This window comes from Propithecus coquereli, unplaced genomic scaffold, assembly GCF_000956105.1.
Source record: "Propithecus coquereli isolate 6110/MARCELLA unplaced genomic scaffold, Pcoq_1.0 Scaffold748, whole genome shotgun sequence".
NCBI classification, from domain to species: Eukaryota; Metazoa; Chordata; class Mammalia; order Primates; family Indriidae; genus Propithecus; species Propithecus coquereli.
This window is the reverse complement of record NW_012153596.1, coordinates 1,099,532-1,116,537: the sequence shown is the minus strand read 5'-3', so window position 1 is coordinate 1,116,537 and position 17,006 is coordinate 1,099,532. Positions and strand designations below refer to the sequence as shown.

Genomic DNA, 17,006 nt, shown 5'->3' with positions numbered 1-17,006 from the left:
AGTAGCTGGGACTACAGACATGCGCCACCATGCCCGGCTAATTTTTTCTATATATTTTTAGTTGTCCAATTAATTTCTTTCTAGTTTTAGTAGAGACAGGGGTCTCGCTCTTGCTCAGGCTGGTTTCGAACTCCTGAGCTCAAACCATCCGCCCGCCTCGGCCTCCCAGAGAGCTAGGATTACAAGCGTGAGCCACCGCGCCCGGCCTCCCAGGGGTGGGCTTTTTGCTTACCCTGCCCTCTGCTCCCCACTTCCCCGTCTCCCCAGTCTCAGATGAGGGGAGGCCAGGGCCAAATACCGATAGGCTCTAGAGAGGCAGGGGCCTCTTCCAGGACTGGGACACTACAGGGTGTGAGGCAACTGCCAGTAGTGATGTAAAACTGCTGTGTCCACATCCTGGTTGCCCCAGTTCTAGCAGATGATTTGATACTAGGATGGTGGCTGCCAAAACTGAGAAATGGGGGGAGGCAAACCTCTTCCTTTCACCCTTGAGGTACCACAATCCCCTAGAAGCACTCATAGTCCTACTGGGAGTTTGGGGCTCTGGTAGGGGCACATGTGGGCATGGAGAAGAGCCCCTGGACTCCAAGCAGAGGCTCTCAGATGTGATGCAGCAGCTCTAGGAGCTCAAATTCTGAGACTTCCAGAGAAGGGGGAGCTCTGACAGAAGGAGGAGAAGCCCCCAGTGGACATGTGGCTCTATTTGACTCACTCCTGCTGCCCCTTTTGGCAACTTCCCTGGGGAGGGGGTGCCTGCTTTCCACTAGGACCTCCATCTCATCATTATAGGACAGGTAGGGCAGTCCAAGTAGCCACAACAGCACTGTTCCCAACTCTGTGTTGGTGGCAAACATCAGCCCCTGGGGCCTTGGGACTAGTGATCACCCACTGCCCACACCACTTTGCCAGCAACTTTGTGCCTGGCAAATGACACTCAACCCTCTAACCTACTCTCTGAAGGCCTCCCAAATCTGGCCCAAGCCAAAGTTAACCATCAGCACCATTTGTTCTTATTCATCTGGTCTCCTGGTCATCCCTGGGAAGCCTCTGGAAGATTTCATCCCCATTGTGGTATTGCTGCAGCCTTACTATAGCTGCATCTCGATGCCAGTGGGGAATAGGCTAGTGGTGACAAGACTGGGGACGGCTCTCCTGAATCCCTTGGTATCAAGACATTTCTGTGATGTGGGCAAGCCCAGGGAAATCAGCAAGTATCAGCAGGCTGAATGGGAACTTCTATCTGTAGGTGGCCCCTCTGGACGAGGGATAGGAAGCTTGAGGTGGCTGTGCTGGGGGAGAAGACAGCCAAATGGCACTCAAGGGCCAGCACTAGGCATTGCCTCTCCATTCCCAAGCTTGGGGCAAGGGGCCTTGCTAAGTCTTTTAGCAGTGGGGTTCCAGATCCCCATGCTCCTGGGCTCGCAACTACTTGCCCTCACCAGTGTCTCTGTGTCCCTTATGTCCTCAGGGAGAGCTCTGCCATCAAGGAAGACAGCACAAGACAAGGACCCACCCATGGACCCTTCCCTGGACAGTCCAACAGCACCAGTGGGGATGCTCTCCTAAGTCGCACAAAGCCTGGGCACACCATCCATCCTTCGGGAAGAGTCATGGTGTTAAAGAGGGGTGGGGGCTGTTCCCAGCAGTGGCCTGGCCAGGGAAGGGGGGATGTTTGCACAGGCCCCCTAGGCATGCTCGGAGCTGCCCTGCTGCTCATCAGCCTGCCATGGGGGACCCAAGGGACAGCCAGTGCTAACCTCAGCACAGCTCTGGGCCACACTGTGCCACTGACAGGAGGTCGCTACTTGAGCATTGGGGATGGCTCTGTGATGGAGTTCGAGTTTCCTGAGGAGAGTGAGGGCATCATCGTGATCTCAAGCCAGTACCCAGGCCAGGCCAATGGGAGGGGGCCCGGCCCCACACTGAGGGTCATATCCCTGGACACAGAGGTGCTGACCATCAAGAATGTGAGTGCCATAAGCTGGGGCGGTGGGGGTGGCTTTGTGGTTAGCATCCACTCAGGTCTGGCTGGGCTGGCCCCACTCCACATCCAGCTCATGGATCCCCATGAGGCCCCACCCATGCTGATCGAGGAGCGGAGAGATTTCTGCATCAAGGTGTCACCTGCTGAAGACACCCCTGCCACCCTTAGCACCGACCTGGCCCACTTCTCGGAGAACCCAATACTCTACCTGCTCCTGCCTCTTATGTTTGTTAACAAGTGTTCGTTTGGGTGCAAAGTGGAACTTGAGGTTCTGAAGGGGCTCGTGCAGAGCCCCCAGCCCATGCTGCTGGGCCTCCTAGGCCAGTTTCTGGTCATGCCCTTCTATGCTTTCCTGATGGCCAAGGTCTTCATGCTGCCCAAGGCCTTGGCTCTGGGCCTCATCATCACCTGCTCGTCACCGGGTGGTGGGGGGAGCTACCTCTTCAGCCTCCTTCTTGGAGGGGATGTCACCCTGGCCATCTCCATGACTTTTATCTCTACAGTGGCTGCCACCGGTTTCCTGCCACTGTCCTCAGCCATCTATAGCCACCTGCTCAGCATCCATGAAACACTCCATGTGCCCATCTCCAAGATCCTGGGGACTCTGCTGTTCATCGCCATCCCCATAGCAGCAGGCGTTGTGATCAAGTCCAAGCTCCCCAAGTTCTCCCAGCTGCTGCTGCAGGTCATCAAGCCCTTCAGCTTTGTGCTCCTCCTGGGGGGCCTATTCCTGGCCTACCGCATGGGGGTCTTCATCTTGGCAGGCGTCAGGCTACCCATTGTACTGGTGGGACTCACAGTGCCCTTAGTTGGCCTCTTGGTGGGCCACTGCCTGGCCACGTGCCTGAAACTGCCAGTGGCCCAGCGGCGGACAGTAAGCATCGAGGTAGGGGTGCAAAACAGTCTGCTGGCCTTAGCCATGCTGCAGCTGTCCCTCCGCCGCCTTCAAGCTGACTATGCCTCCCAGGCCCCCTTCATTGTGGCACTGAGCGGCACCTCGGAGATGCTGGCCTTGGTCATTGGCCACTTCATCTATAGTAGCCTGTTCCCAGTTCCTTGAGGCCTCTGGCTCAAGCTTTCATCATCCCCCAGCCCTCACACTCCACCCACTGTCCCCAAAGTTCTTATGTACCAAAGGCCTTTAGTTCTCATGCACTATGCACTCAGAAAAATCCAGGCTTATTTTTTTTTACTGATTTTTTATTCTCCAGCTTTCAGTGCCAAAGAGGCCATGCTGATTTAGGTAGGTGGGTACTGCACAGAAAATATATTTCAATAAAAGAGAGAAGCAAGCTTGGGTCCCTTCCAATCTTTGCCCTCTGGGGCCTGGGAGTAGGGGTAGGAAGAGTGCCTGGGTAGGTGTGGGCCAGGCTGGAGGAGCGGTTTGGGTGGCATGGTGACCCCTGCGAAGGCTTTCTCTATCAGCCTCCACCCCATGCATCCCCTCCCTGAAAGAGGTGGGCCTCTCTGTTCTAGAATGAGCAGTAGGAGGCTGAGGGCAGAAACCTGGCTCTGCTGTCTGCTTCCAAGCTCAGTTGGGTTTTTTGCAGCCAGACTGGAAAGGAGGAGGCGGAAGCCATCGGGCAGTGGGGCAAGCTTGGCAGGGCTGAGCCACTGGCAGACGCACTGAGAGACAGAGAATCAGGGTTTGTGTTGACCTGCTCCACCAGTGGGCTGGGAACTTAGGGCGGGCCAGGCAGTCCGCGGGGGCGAGCGTACTTTCCGGTCCTTCTTTCTCCCATGCCTCAGCTCCCAGATGAAGCAAACCTGGTGCAACTCGTTCCTCCTCCCCGTCCCGGATGCCTGGACGGGCCGCTTCCCTGCACCGTTGCCTTGGCTGGGGTTCCGTTAGCTGGGCGGTTCCTGCGCGTCTGCTAGGCGGCACCCCAAAGGGACTCCTCCTCCTGGGGCGCGGCCCGGGGGCGGGGCCGCGGGGCGGGGCCGGGCGCGCGCTCGGGGCGGCGGGGGGCGGTAGGGGTGCGCGCCCGCCCTGGTGGACGCCGCCGCGGCCGCCATGCAGCTGACGGTGAAGGCGCTCCAGGGCCGCGAGTGCAGCCTGCAGGTAGGGTCCCCAGGCCCGAGCCACCGTGCACGGCTCGCTCACTCACCCGCTCCCGGCATAGAAACTAGCAGGGGCCGACGGCGGGGACGGGGCGGGCGGGCCAGCCGGAGGCCGGGAAAGCTGCCCATAGGAAGGGAAGCGAGGGCTTCGCCGCCCAGGGGCCTCGGGCTCAACCCCTGCTTCCCACCCTCGGCCCGGTCAGGTGCGGGAAGACGAATTGGTGTCCACGCTGAAGCAGCTGGTCTCTGAGAAGCTGAACGTCCCCGTGCGCCAGCAGCGGCTGCTGTTCAAGGGCAAGGCCCTGGCAGGTAACCAGGGAGAGGAGAATCCCAGGGAGCCCTGCAGGAAGTCGAGGGCCGGGGTGTGCAGGCCGAACCCAGGCAGCAGTGTGATGGGTTGGGGTGCTCGCTCCTGGTGCCAAGTGCCACTTGATCCTAGGAGAGGTGGCTGAATCCACCACAGCCAGATGCCGCAGCGCTGTGCTCTGGCTGCCTGAGGAGGCATCGCTTCCTGGGCCACCCCCGCAGCTGTGGGTAAAGAACCCATCGGTCTCTCTTTGGCAGATGGGAAACGACTGTCAGATTATAGCATCGGGCCCAATTCCAAGCTCAACCTAGTGGTCAAACCTCTGGAGAAGGTGTTACTGGAAGAAGGCACTGCCCGGAGACTGGCCGACTCCCCACCCCCGCATGTCTGGCAGCTGATCTCTAAAGTCTTGGCCCGCCACTTCAGTGCAGCAGATGCCAGCAGGGTCCTGGAACAACTGCAGAGGGTGAGAAGGGCAACCCTGGACATCCACTCCAGTCCCAGCTGCTCCCAGCCCCTGCCTCTGTCACAGTGTACCACCCCCCACTGGCACCCCTGAATCTTCCTGGCCTTCTCTCCTCAGGATTACGAGAGGTCCCTGAGCCGCCTGACGCTGGATGACATCGAACGCTTGGCCAGCCGCTTTCTGCACCCCGAAGTGACTGAGGCTATGGAGAAGGGGTTCTCCAAATAGCATTCTTGGAGTATAGGGAGGAGCCCAAGGCCAGGCCGCAGCTGCATGTTGCTGTAATGTGTTCTCATGTTGCAGTTTGGCTCATAATAATAATAATAGCTGGCATGTACCCAGCTCTTGCTACCTGCTAGGCACCACTCAAAGCACTTGACCTGGTTTCGCTCCCACACCCACAGAAGAGATGAGACAGCGCAGCGGAGGCACCTAGCAATGAAGTGGGGAGCCAGCATCTGAGTCCAGCCAGCTTCTAGAAGTACCTCAGGGTGAGGAGGAAAAAAGGGCTGCTTAGAAGGCTGTTTGGAGGGATGGGCTTTAGTATTTCGCATTTAGCCCACCAAGAATAAACCTGCAAGTGACTCCCTCCCAAGCCTGAGAGGGGAAGCAGCTGTCACCTGACCTCTGGCGGTCTGGCATAGCCCTCAGCTAACCTCTGCAGGAGGCCAAGTGACAGCCAGCCCTGGGCCTCCTCAGCTGCTGCAGCCAGCGTGCATTGGACAAATGGAAGAGCAGGTTGGGGGCTGAGGAGTCGGAAAGTCGCCCTAGCTCTGCGATGTGACTTCAGGCAAGTCCCTGTGCCACTTTGGTCCCCAAGCATTGACTCTATACAGTGAGGGCCACTTCTCTGACCCGAGTCAATGTCCTTCATCCTTACCCTAACCCAGGATGGGGAGTTTCTGCAGGGATTCTCCCCCTTGTGTTCAGTAAACAAACCGAAGCCAAAAGTGAAGCAATAGCCAAGCATGGCCTGGAGATGAGGTGTCCTGGCCCTTGGTGACAGAGCTCTTCTCTGGGGCACCCTGTCTGCTTGTCTTCTCCTCTTGAAAGTGGGTGGCTCTCACCCATTAGGGCTGACAGGTGACTCAGCAAGGCAGTGTCAGAGCTAGAGGACTGGGCCTGGGCCTCCACACCCAGCGCTCACCCACAGCACGGAAGATGGACGCTTCCCCTGCCACCTATATACAGGGGCTTTCACTTTGTGGACCCCCTCGTTGCCTGAGAGGAAACCTTGGGGTGCCAGGGAGGTGGCAGAAGCATGGGTTGGGTGGCATTGGTTCCTCCTTCACCCTGCCCTGCATGAGCACTAGAGATCATCTAAGCACCTGCTCCTCGGAGGAGGGCCCCTAGGGACAGTAGAGGCTGGAAGGAAACCATGTGCAGGAGGACACCGCTCCAGCCCCTCCACCCTCGCCAAGGGAGCTGCTGTCATTGTGGTCAGAGCTGCACCTGCCTTCCCTGCCCGGGCCTTCCTGCCTGGGCCTTGGGGGGTGAACACTGGGTCCCTGGGCTGGAAAGATGGACAGAGGCCCAATGGGTGAAGGCTTTGAAGAGCAGACAAAAACCCCTGGTCCTCCCCGAGAGCTGAGGATATTATTACCCAGCAGGGACCGGATTAGGAGCACGTGTGGTCTGGCAGCTCAGATGATAAACGTACCAATGCTCTCATTTATGTTGAATCAGGAAATTTATTTTGAAAACTTACATAACACTAAAGGTGAGTGTGAGACTGATTTCTATCCAAAAGGAACTATAGGCCAGGCGCAGTGGCTCACGCCTGTAATCCTAGCACTCTGGGAGGCCGAGGCGGGCGTATTGTTTGAGCTCAGGAGTTCGAGACCAGCCTGAGCAAGAGCAAGACCCCCATCTCTACTAAAAATAGAAAGAAATTAGATGGACAACTAAAAATATATAGAAAAAATTAGCCGGGCATGGTGGTGCATGCCTGTAGTCCCAGCTACTCTGGAGGCTGAGGCAGGAGGATCACTTGAGCCCAGTAGTTTGAGGTTGCTGTGAGCTAGGCTGACGCCACAGCACTCTACTCAGGGCAGTAGAGTGAGACTCTGTCTCAAAAAATAAAATAAAAAAGAAACTGTATTAGCTAGGCCGCTTTGGGTTTCTAATAATTGGTTTAACAAATAAAGGAAATTGCTTTAATCAGTAAAGGAAATTTATTGGCTTATGAAACTGAAAAGTCCAGCGGTATCAGCAGCAGATGAATGATTTCACCAGATACCCAGTTTCGTCCTGCCTGCCTCTGCATTCTCCGGTATCTGCAGCTTCCACGGAATCCCTCGTTCACTGCCAGAGGAGCACCTTCTCTCTCTGTAGTGTAGCTTCTGCCTCAGATGCCCCCAGCAAATAAACACTGTCATCTCATTGGTCAGAACTGGCTTGTGTGTACAGTCATTTTGGCTGGTGTGAGGGGGGGTGGTTGTTAATTCCCCATCAGGGCTGGCTCCATGGAGCTAGCATAGGGACCACTTCCCTGGACACACATGGGCTGCACAAGGGATGGGAACATTCTGGGGGAGGGCTGAATGGGTGTCCTGAATGATGGCCGCAAATAGCAACTGTCCACTGCAGGGGACATGCATGTGTCAGAAAGATCAGGACCACCCCAGAGGTAGGGAAGGAGGAAGAGCTGGAGGCAGCGAGCTCAGACAAGGGGAAGCATTTTCTGAGGCTTGCACTGGGCCAGGCCCTGTGCTGAATGTTTTCAAGGACATTTAAACCTCCAACAAAGACTCATTCCCATTTTACAGGCAAAGAGACAGGTCCTAGAAATGGTTATTAAGTCCCTTGTGCCAGCACCTCCCAGCTGGAGGCTGACAGTGGCTGGAGGCCCAGTGGTTCAGAGACTCCCCTCACCCAGAGAGGAGAAGACAGCTCTCCTGATGCACTCAGACAGTGCAGTTGGCAAGCTGTGGTGAGTGGCTGCCTGTGGACTGGGGATTGTCCTAAGCCCTTTATATGCAGAGCTCTTATCTCATTTTTCAACTTTGCCCAACTGCCATCTACTGGGAAGTGGAGGATCTGAGACTTGAACTCAGGCCTGGTCCAATTCCCAAGGCCTGGTAACCATGCTGCTCTGCAGCCTTCAATGATGTTTAGGAGTTCCCTATGGACAGGAAGTCCTAGAAGCTGTGAGGACAGATGAGGTGGCTTCCCAGAGAGAATGAGGCATGAAAAGAAGGGAGAGAAATGAGCCTTGAGGGACTTCACCAGCTAGAGATGAGGCAGAGGTGGAGGGACTGGCAAAGGAGGCTGAGAAGTATCTCCCAGACACAAGACCACAGGGAGAGCCAAGAATGCACTTCCAGAAAAAGGTTGTCCAGTACTCCCAAGGTGAAGCGGGGGTAGGAGTTAGTGCTGGGTCATTGGCAATGTTGAGTGGGGAGGAAGCCACTGTATGGTAGGCTTAGGAGTCAGGGAAGATGAGGAGGCGGTGATAGTGACTGGGGACCCCTCGTTTCAGAAGCTTGTTCGTGCAGGGGTGTGGAGAGACAGTGTTTTTTACTGATGTCATTGGTGGTGGTAAGCCATCAGGAGCTGTGGCAGAGCAGGGAGTGGCAGGCCGGGGGAGGGAAGACAAGAAAGGGAGGAAATGCTGCAGAGATGAGACATGGGAAGCAGTGGGGGCATCATGAGAGGAGGCTAGGGTCCCTGCATGATGAGATCCTTCAACGGGCTTGGGCATGTTGACTGCAGGCACTGCGCCCCTCTGTGCCAATTCACCTGCTGCCCCTTGCCCAATGAAGGGCCCTGACACACACCACCTGCCCCTTGGGGAGGAGCCTCCGGGCAGTCTCTGACTCCCCAGGGACATGGTGTGATCATGATGACACCAGGAGACAGCAGCATAAGTGAAGGGCCCAGCTGAAACGGCCTCTCCGAGACAGAAGTGATCTGGCAGCTAGGATGAGGTGCTTGTGGTGCCATTCCCCAAGGGCCCATGGGAGTTAGGGCAGACTCAAAGAAGAGCAGCATTTGCTTTGAGTTGAAGCTCATTGAGTTAGGGGTGCCTAGCCAACAGATTCGCTTGCCCACACTTTGCTGGTGCCTTCCAGGTGTCCTGCATGGGCCTTCCAGCTCCAGTAGCTCTGCCTGGAGTAGATGCAGCAGCTGTGGCCAGCCTTTAGCCTCTGGGCCCTGAGAAGCCTGCAGGAGAGATGAGACACACCTGACAGCATTTCCAGGGCCCGGCCAACTTGCCCCCATCTGTGCACACTTCTGGGGTCCCATGGAACAGCTCTGGCAGTGCTCATGCCTCACCCTCTTTCACCTCACTCTCCTGCTGTTTTCACCATGTGCTCCTTCACAGGCTCCTTTGCTGGTTCTCTCTCTCTGTCTCTCTCTTTCTCTCTCTTTCTCTCTCTCACACACACACCACCTGTCAATGTTGGGAGGCCCCAGGCTCTCTGCCTGGACCCCAACCCCTTCTCCTCTCTCTCTGTATCATCCTCCAGGGAGCCCATCCACCTTCGTTCACGTTTTTGAGCGTTACTCCCACATCTGTATCTCACCCCAGCCCTCTCTTCTGAGCTCCAGCCTTCTCTAGGGTCGGACTTCTATACAGCTCCTGACTTTCCTATGGACACTTCATCACTGAGTGCGCACCATGTCCCAAGTGCTGGCAACTCTGAGACTGGAAGAAACTGTCATTTCCCTTTTGACATTCACATACAGCACTAGCCAGCCCCTCAGCATGCACATGTTCTCTGTGGCCCATCTCAATGAATTGGCAGTACCACTCAGCCAGGCTTTTAACGACATGAAGTAGGAAGCCATCTTTGCCTCTCCTAACTTGCCCTTCTCCACAGGCAATCAGGCAACAAAATTTCTGGAAGCATCCAGGGCGGTCGATGCTATGTCCTCTCCTCCTCTGCCCACATTAGGAGTCACTCAGCGTCTGGCTATCCCACTGTTAGGGATGCAAGGTGGTGGCTGCCAGGTCTCTCCCTTGTAAAGATGTATTTTTCCTTCCTAATTCACAAGTACTTTGGGATACTATTTAGATATCATGTGAATATCCTGTTCCCCAACAAACTTTCATCTAATGGTTTGTCCATCCAGTGATGATCCTCACCTTAATCAGTTATTAAGTTAATAACTTAGTTATTACATTGGTGGTTGCAAAAGGGTGATTTTCTGATGCTTTCTTTTTTCTCTACATTTATCAATTGCCATTTCTCTATGAAGAGCTTTCCTTTTTCTCTGCTCTCATTTCTTTTTTCTCCCTCCTTTTTTAAATTTTCACTCACTCACTCACTTACTCACTCACCCAACCACCCACCCACTCTCTCTGGCTCTTATTTCTTGAGTATCACAGACTTGTTGACTCTTTTTATTCAACAACTTAGAATCCAAAAATATAATTTGGGTGTAATGTTCTGTTGGACTATAACACACATACATCATATAATATGTATACATCATGAGTGTACAGATTTTTTTTAGATCAATGGATTTTTAAAGGGAGCAAATGTATCTATGTACCTCTCCCCACAGATCACAATATAGAATATTGCCAGTACTCCCGAAACTTCCCTCATGCCCCCTCCCTGTCATTACTCCTTTCCAAAACTTTTTTTTTTTTTAATTAAGACAGAGTCTCACTCTGTCACCCTGGGCTAGAGTGTAGTGGTGTTATCACAGCTCACTGCAACCTCAAACTACTGGGTTCAAGTGATCCTCCTGCCTCAGCCTCCCAAGTAGCTAGGACTACAAGTGCATGCTGCACCCGGCTAATTTTTCTATTTTTAGTAGAGACGGGGTCTTGCTCTTGCTCAGGCTGGTCTCGAACCCTTGAGCTCAAATGATCCTCGGGCTCTCATAATGGCAGGATTACAGGGATGAGCCACTGCATCTGACCCTTTGCAAAAGTTTTAATATATTTTTGGATGCTCAAAATGTTCAAGCTTTGGTTCTTTTGGGTTGGCTCCGGTGTCACTTTGACATGCACCCATCCTTTTGTTTTTCAAGCACATATTTACTTTCTGGCACTACAAGATGCTTCAGTCTCATCTTGTATTTTTTCCTACCCCAGCCCAAGAATCAGCCATTTCTTTAAAGAGCCCTGGTTCCTTTTAGTGGAGAATGAATGGTATTTAGAAAACAAGATCTGGGCGCAGGATGTGTTCATTGCTACTGGGGTGTCATTGCTTCTAGACCCTTTTAATAGACAAAGCTAGGAAATATATATTAATATATGTGTGTGTGTATATACGTATATTTTTTTAACACATTGACTGCCACACTAGAAAAAAAATTTTCTCCCTGGGGCCACAGTGTTTTATTAAAACAAAATGATCCTTTCTAAAGAATTTGGTTTTTTTATTGTTTTGTGTGCATGAATTATATGCAACACAATCCACATTTTTAGAATTAAATTGTCAATACAAATTGTAATAAGAACATCAACAAGATTTTCATGAACCAACTGCAAGGTTTTGCTTCACAAGGCCCTAGGGCTAAAACTAGCCTGAGTTAAATACAACTCACATGGCAGTCAATGTGTTAAAGAACTCAGGAGTGCATACTGAAAGCTCCAATTACAGTCCAACGTCACTGTTCTTTCTCACCTTCTCTCATTCCACACTGAGAATTCTGATATATTTACTCATTTGTTTAACCAGATAGAGTCTACCTTAAAGTATACCGAAAATAGCTTCACACTCACCTCATCACTACTATTATCAACAACATACATACTAAGAGTAAAGCTAATTATTATTAATTTTTTTTGAAATGAGGTCTCACTATATCACCACTGTATCACCCAAGCTGGTCTTGAACTCCTGGGCTCAAGCAGTCCTCCCACGTCCGCCTCCCTTGTAGCTGGGACTACAGGTGTGAACCCCTGCACCTGGTGAGCCAATTTTTTTTTATCCTTAGACTATATCCCACAAAGGAAGTACAGTAAGACAGCTAAATTTAAAAAGGCCCTGAATTATTTTCTCTGTGTGGTTTTGGTATAAATTGGGTATATAGTTAGGCCCATTTAGGTTTTTTGTTTTTTTTGTTTTGAGACAGGGTCTCACTTCTGTTGCCTGGGCTATCATCATAGCTCACTGCAACCTTGAACTACTGGGCTCAAGCGATTCTCTTGCCTCAGCCTCCTGAGTAGCTGGGACTACAGATGTGTGCTTGGCTAATTTTTTTTTCATTTTTTAAGAGATGGGTCTTTCTATGTTGCCCAGGCTGGTCTCGACCTCCTAGGCTCAAACAATCCTCTCACCTAAGCCTCCCGAGTAGCTGGGATTACAGGCATCAGCCACCACACCCGGCCTAGTTTTGTTTTTAGCCCATTACAGCATTTGATTTTGCCACTCTTTCAAATTTATTTTTTGAACCATGCAAAATATTTACATGGTTCAAAAGTCTAAACTACATAAAAAGGCATATTCCAAGAAATTCCATACCCATTTCAACCCCCACAGGTGACCATTTTAATTAGTTTCTGGTTTACCCTTCCTGTGTTTTTTTTTTTTTAATAAGCATATGTGTCTGTGAGAGTGTGTGTGTGTGTCCGTCCTTTGCCCTCTGCTTCTTTCACATAATAATATATCCTGGAAATGATTTCATTTTTCATTAGAGAATTTCATTCTTTTTTTCTTTTTTCTTTTTTTTGGAGACTCTGTTGCCTGGGCTAGAGTGCCGTGGCATCAGCCTAGCTCACAGCAACCTCAAACTCCTGGGCTCAAGCGATCCTCCTGCCTCAGCCTCCCGAGTAGCTGGGACTACAGGCATGTGCCACCATGCCCAGCTAATTTTTTTCTATATATTTTTAGTTTTCCAGCTAATTTCTTTCTATTTTTAGTAGAGACAGGGTCTCACTCTTGCTCAGGCTGGTCTCGAACTCCTGACCTTGAACTATCCTCCCACCTCGGCCTCCTAGAGTGCTAGGATTACAGGCCTGAGCCACCACGCCTGGCCGAGAATTTCATTCTTTTTTATGGCTACGTGAGACTACTGTGTGGATATACTGTCGTTTATGTTTCCAGTCTCATGCTGATGGACATGTACATTGTGTCCAGTAGTTTTGTATTACCAATTATGTTACAGTGAGTAACCCTGTGTATATATTGTTTCATATTTGTGAAGTAAATCTTACATGCAGGTTGCTGGGTCCCAGACAAGTCACAAAGTTTTATAATTCCTTAGTAATCTGTTTCATTCAACAAGCAACAAACCACCTACTGCATACACAGCACTGTCCTAAGTGCTGTGGATACAGCATTGAACAAAAGAAAAGATACCAGAGACAATATCAACGATAAAGACATGAACAAAACAAGAATATAATTTCAGACTAGTAGAAATACTATGCAGCAAATTGAAAGGGGCAAATGTGATGAAGAGTGCCTGGGGGTACTGAGTTACATTGTTGATCTCAAAGGCCTCTTGGAGGGGACATTGGAGTCCAGATCCTAATAACAAGAAGCTAGCCATGGGAAAGTTTGGGGACAGAATCTTACAAATAGAAGAGTTAAGTGCAAAGGTCTGGGGGCAGGCCACCCTTGGTTGGGAGCAGAGAGTAGGCCCCAGATAGAGAATGAGGGAGCAGGTAGGTGGGGAAAGAGGGTGAAGAAGGAGCTGGGAGCCAGGTCTCGTTGAGTTTTATAAGATATAGCAAAGAGTCTTGATTTGACTCCAAGTGCAAAGGGAAATCATTTTAGGGTTTTAAGCAGGGATATGATCTGATGTGATTTGTAGTAGAAATTAAAAACTCATTCTGCTGTGTGGAGAATAGGCTGTAGAGGGGGCAAGTGTAGAAGAAAATCTACAGTTAAGAAGTTGTTGAAGGAGTTCAGGGAGAGATAGTGGTTTCCACTAGGGACTAGCAGTGGAGAGGGAGAGAAGTGGGCTGATGTAGGTAGGGTCTATTTTGAGGAGAGATTCAACAGGATTTGCTGATATAGTTTAGCGTTTAATCCTTTCTTATGATTACAAAGGAGGAAAACAGAAAACCAACACGACAACCACCCTCAGAAATTTCATGTCACTTTATAAACTTTTGATCGTAAATGTCATAAAAGGTCACTTTTGAAAAACTGGGGGCGGGAGGGTACACAAAAAGAAAATTAAGATCACCCACAATCCCACCACCCAGAGATCACAAGTATTTACATGTTGGTGTATTGCTCTAGGATTTCTCCGCACGTGTACCGTTATTTACTAAAGTGGCATCTTCGTGACTAGCGTTGCACTCTACCTTTTCAGGTGTCTTATTAGACCTGCCCCCACCACCAGCACTTTCGTTCCGGTAGTGTCACTTCTCGCCTCCGTACGTGCGGGGCCCCGCACAGCCCACTCTAAAACGCTAATCTGACCGGTTCACCGTCCCCTGTAAGGCCCCCTTCGGTTGGGCAATGGAGCAGGGTGCAGAGCAGTATTCCTGGGGGGTGGCGGGGACTACTCGACCCCGCCACCCTCCCTCCCCAAATCACCGCAGGGACATCGTGCCACATCTCTTGGGGCCACTTGGGCCCGGGGGAGAGACAGGACGCGAAGCCGGACCGCTCGCTCAAAGGCCTCACGTAAGCTCTCCAGAGACTCTGGGGCAGGACCGGTTTGCGCAGGCGCGCTGGGGGTACTACAGGGCGCTCTAAGGGGTGGAGCTTCGTGAGGGAGTGCTCGTTGGCTAAGTAGCCCTAGGGTCTCTGGAAGCCCGTGGCAGGACTGGTTGGGAAGGAGCCAGTCATGAGCTCGTTGGAATGACAAGGGGCCTGTTTGTGCTGGCGCTCTGGGTAGCCCAAGTTGCGTCCCGTTCTAAAGGACTGAGCCTCGTGAGGAAACCTCAGTTTCCCGAGAATCCCCCCTGCCCAAGGGGGCAGGGCCGGCTTGGAGGGAACCGACCAGGCACCTGGAGGCCTTACTAGGGGTCTGTTTGTGCAGGCGCCCTGGAATCGCGTCACGCGCGAAGGGGCAGAGTTTCTGGAGGGAACCTCAGGCTCTCTGGAGCTGACAGGGTCCTGGAGTGCCTCCGCAGGGCCGGCTTGGCGGGAACTGACCACGCGCCTGGCAGCCTCGCCAGGGGCCTGCGCAGGCGCGTGCGGGTGGAGTCATGCGCGAGGGGCGGTGCTTCTGGAGGGAGGCACAGTGTCTCGGCAGCCGGCCGAGAGGGCGGAGTCGAAGCGGAGCAGCGGCAGACATGCCGGACGCAGACGCAGACGGAGGCGTTGCGGCGGGCGGCGCTGACGGCCACAGGCACCCTGGTCGCGGGGGCACGGCGGCAGTCGTGGCTGGTGGGGCTCCTCATGTCGCGCGGGCACCGCACGCCCCAAGTCCGGGCAGAGAGGCAGTACCTGCGGACATAAGGCCGGGAATCCAACCACACATATTGTATCCTACCCAGGGCACAGCCAGGGAACGGGCTGGGGGCTGCCTGTGGCGGGGGAGGGGTACGCTGAGAGAGAAAGAAAAGAGAGCCAGGGTGGGGGAAGCAGGGGGAACCGGGGGCTAGGGTATAGGGGTCCAGGGTGGTCGAGGAACGGTAAGAAATAGAGAAGGGGACCAGGGACGACTGGGGCGAAGTACAGGCAAAGGGTGGCCAGAGCCGGGGAGGCCGGGGATGGCCTGGGACGTGTGGAAGCAGAACTCGGGGTGATATTGGTTTGGGTGGCTTCGGAGGAGCAAGGAGGCCTGAGACACAGGCAAAGTCGGTATTAGATGGTGCCTTTATCAAACCTCCACCAGCGCCCTCAGCGTGCCTTTCCCGACCCCTTTGGAGGCGGAAATCGCTCATGGGTCCCTGGCTCCAGATGCCGAACCCCACCAAAGGGCGGTTGGGAAGGATCTTACAGTGAGTGGCTGTATCCTGGCCGTGTAAGTTCTACAAGGGGCCGGAGTGAGGGGGGAGGCTGCAGGTGAGGGGGCCAGTCTCCACGGAGGGGTGCTCTGTTGGGGACATGCAGACACCCCCGGGTTAGGTCTAAGGGGCAGGCAGGTTAGGTCTTAGGCTACGGTTCCCAAACCCCGGGCCATGGACTGGTAGTAGTCTGTGGTCTGGAAATGAAAATCTGTTGGGTCATGTCATTCAGCATTAACTACTGTCAACATTTTGAAATATTTCCTCAGTTTTACAGTTGTATTTATGAAATAAGTGTGTAACAGTAATATATAATATAATTTTTGAAAGTTTAGCATTAAAGGGACTGGGCCACAGAGCTACACTGCCCTCCATTGCCCCCACCCCCGTCCGTGGAAAAATTGTCTTCCATGAGACCTGTCCCTGGTACCAAAAAGATTGGGGACCCCTAGTCAAAGGGGCAGGTGTGGTGCACTGGGCAGGTTTCTGCCTGAGGCACTGTGTAATAATGGGGCTCTAGAGGGTTTGGTGTAATGGACGCCTGAAGGGCGGAGCAAGGAAGGCTACATCCAACTTGATTTTCCTTTTTCCTCACTCTTAGCCGCTGGGAAGCTGAAGACTCTCGCCTGCTCCGAATTGCCATCATCAACTTTCTTGACCAGCTTTCTCTCGTGGTGCGGACCATGCAGCGCTTTGGGCCCCCTGTTTCTCGCTAAGCCTAGGCTGGGAAAAGGGGCAGAAGTCTGACCTTGTGTCTCCTAGGAAGTGCATCATTCCTTAGGGCAATGATTCCCACCCACAGTAGTTGCTACTTTAGTGTGGGGGCCTAAGGTTTGCCTGGATCAGCTCTTGAGTGCTCAGGGTGCCCTTGTTTTGTTTGGTGCTTAAATGTTTGTTATGGCAGGAAATAAAACTGAGCTGCTATTCCAAGTCTTAGTTTCTTTTCAGCTGCAGCACCTCCACATATTCTCACCATTGCCCCTCGGGTTGCAGGGGAGGTTCTGGGATTCAGATATGCAAATAGTACAAGGTAATTGAAGACACTTTAGGAAATGGAAGAAAATGAAAATCTGTTGGGTCATGTCATTCAGCATTAACTACTATCAACATTTTGAAATATTCCCTCAGTTTTACAATTGTATTTATGAAATAAATGTGTAACAGTAATATATAGTATATAATTTGTGCAAGTTTAGCATTAAAGTTTTTGCTGATTTTTTTTTTTTGGAGACAGAGTCTCGCTCTGTTGCCTGGGCTAGAATGCTGTGGCGTCAGTCTAACTCACAGCAACCTCAGACTCCTGGGCTCAAGCGATCCTCCTGCCTCAGCCTCCCAAGTAGCTGGGACTACAGGCATGCGCCACCATGCCCGG

At 52.3% G+C, this 17,006-nt stretch overlaps 3 protein-coding genes across 3 annotated transcripts; all 3 read left to right on the top strand.

Annotated features, from left to right (window-relative positions):
- The first annotated feature begins 1,472 nt into the window (after positions 1-1,472).
- SLC10A3 (solute carrier family 10, member 3) lies at positions 1,473-3,090 on the top strand. The gene is made up of 2 exons (XM_012661972.1): positions 1,473-1,967; positions 2,055-3,090. The coding sequence occupies exons 1-2, from the start codon at positions 1,611-1,613 to the stop codon at positions 3,042-3,044; spliced, it is 1,347 nt and encodes a 448-aa protein (XP_012517426.1). The 5' UTR covers positions 1,473-1,610; the 3' UTR covers positions 3,045-3,090.
- Positions 3,091-3,904: 814 nt separating this feature from the next.
- On the top strand, positions 3,905-6,622 carry UBL4A (ubiquitin-like 4A). Its single transcript, XM_012662057.1, has 4 exons — positions 3,905-4,046; positions 4,249-4,354; positions 4,610-4,818; positions 4,936-6,622. The coding sequence occupies exons 1-4, from the start codon at positions 3,999-4,001 to the stop codon at positions 5,044-5,046; spliced, it is 474 nt and encodes a 157-aa protein (XP_012517511.1). The 5' UTR covers positions 3,905-3,998; the 3' UTR covers positions 5,047-6,622.
- Positions 6,623-14,977: 8,355 nt separating this feature from the next.
- Positions 14,978-16,550, top strand: LAGE3 (L antigen family, member 3). The gene is made up of 3 exons (XM_012661964.1): positions 14,978-15,168; positions 15,523-15,651; positions 16,236-16,550. Exons 1-3 carry the CDS (start codon positions 14,978-14,980, stop codon positions 16,348-16,350), a joined length of 435 nt encoding a protein of 144 aa, XP_012517418.1. The 3' UTR covers positions 16,351-16,550.
- Positions 16,551-17,006: the final 456 nt, after the last annotated feature.

Bases quoted from the DNA above. Each gene is read 5' to 3' on its own strand.
- SLC10A3 (XM_012661972.1), top strand. From the start codon at position 1,611: ATGGTGTTAAAGAGGGGTGGGGGCTGTTCCCAGCAGTGGCCTGGCCAG. The intron at 1,968-2,054 runs GTGAGTGCCATA...CTCCACATCCAG, and splicing joins AGGTGCTGACCATCAAGAAT to CTCATGGATCCCCATGAGGC.
- UBL4A (XM_012662057.1), top strand. From the start codon at position 3,999: ATGCAGCTGACGGTGAAGGCGCTCCAGGGCCGCGAGTGCAGCCTGCAG. The intron at 4,355-4,609 runs GTAACCAGGGAG...TCTCTTTGGCAG, and splicing joins CAAGGGCAAGGCCCTGGCAG to ATGGGAAACGACTGTCAGAT. The intron at 4,819-4,935 runs GTGAGAAGGGCA...TTCTCTCCTCAG, and splicing joins TCCTGGAACAACTGCAGAGG to GATTACGAGAGGTCCCTGAG.
- LAGE3 (XM_012661964.1), top strand. From the start codon at position 14,978: ATGCCGGACGCAGACGCAGACGGAGGCGTTGCGGCGGGCGGCGCTGAC. The intron at 15,169-15,522 runs GTATCCTACCCA...AACCTCCACCAG, and splicing joins GGAATCCAACCACACATATT to CGCCCTCAGCGTGCCTTTCC. The intron at 15,652-16,235 runs GTAAGTTCTACA...CCTCACTCTTAG, and splicing joins AGTGGCTGTATCCTGGCCGT to CCGCTGGGAAGCTGAAGACT.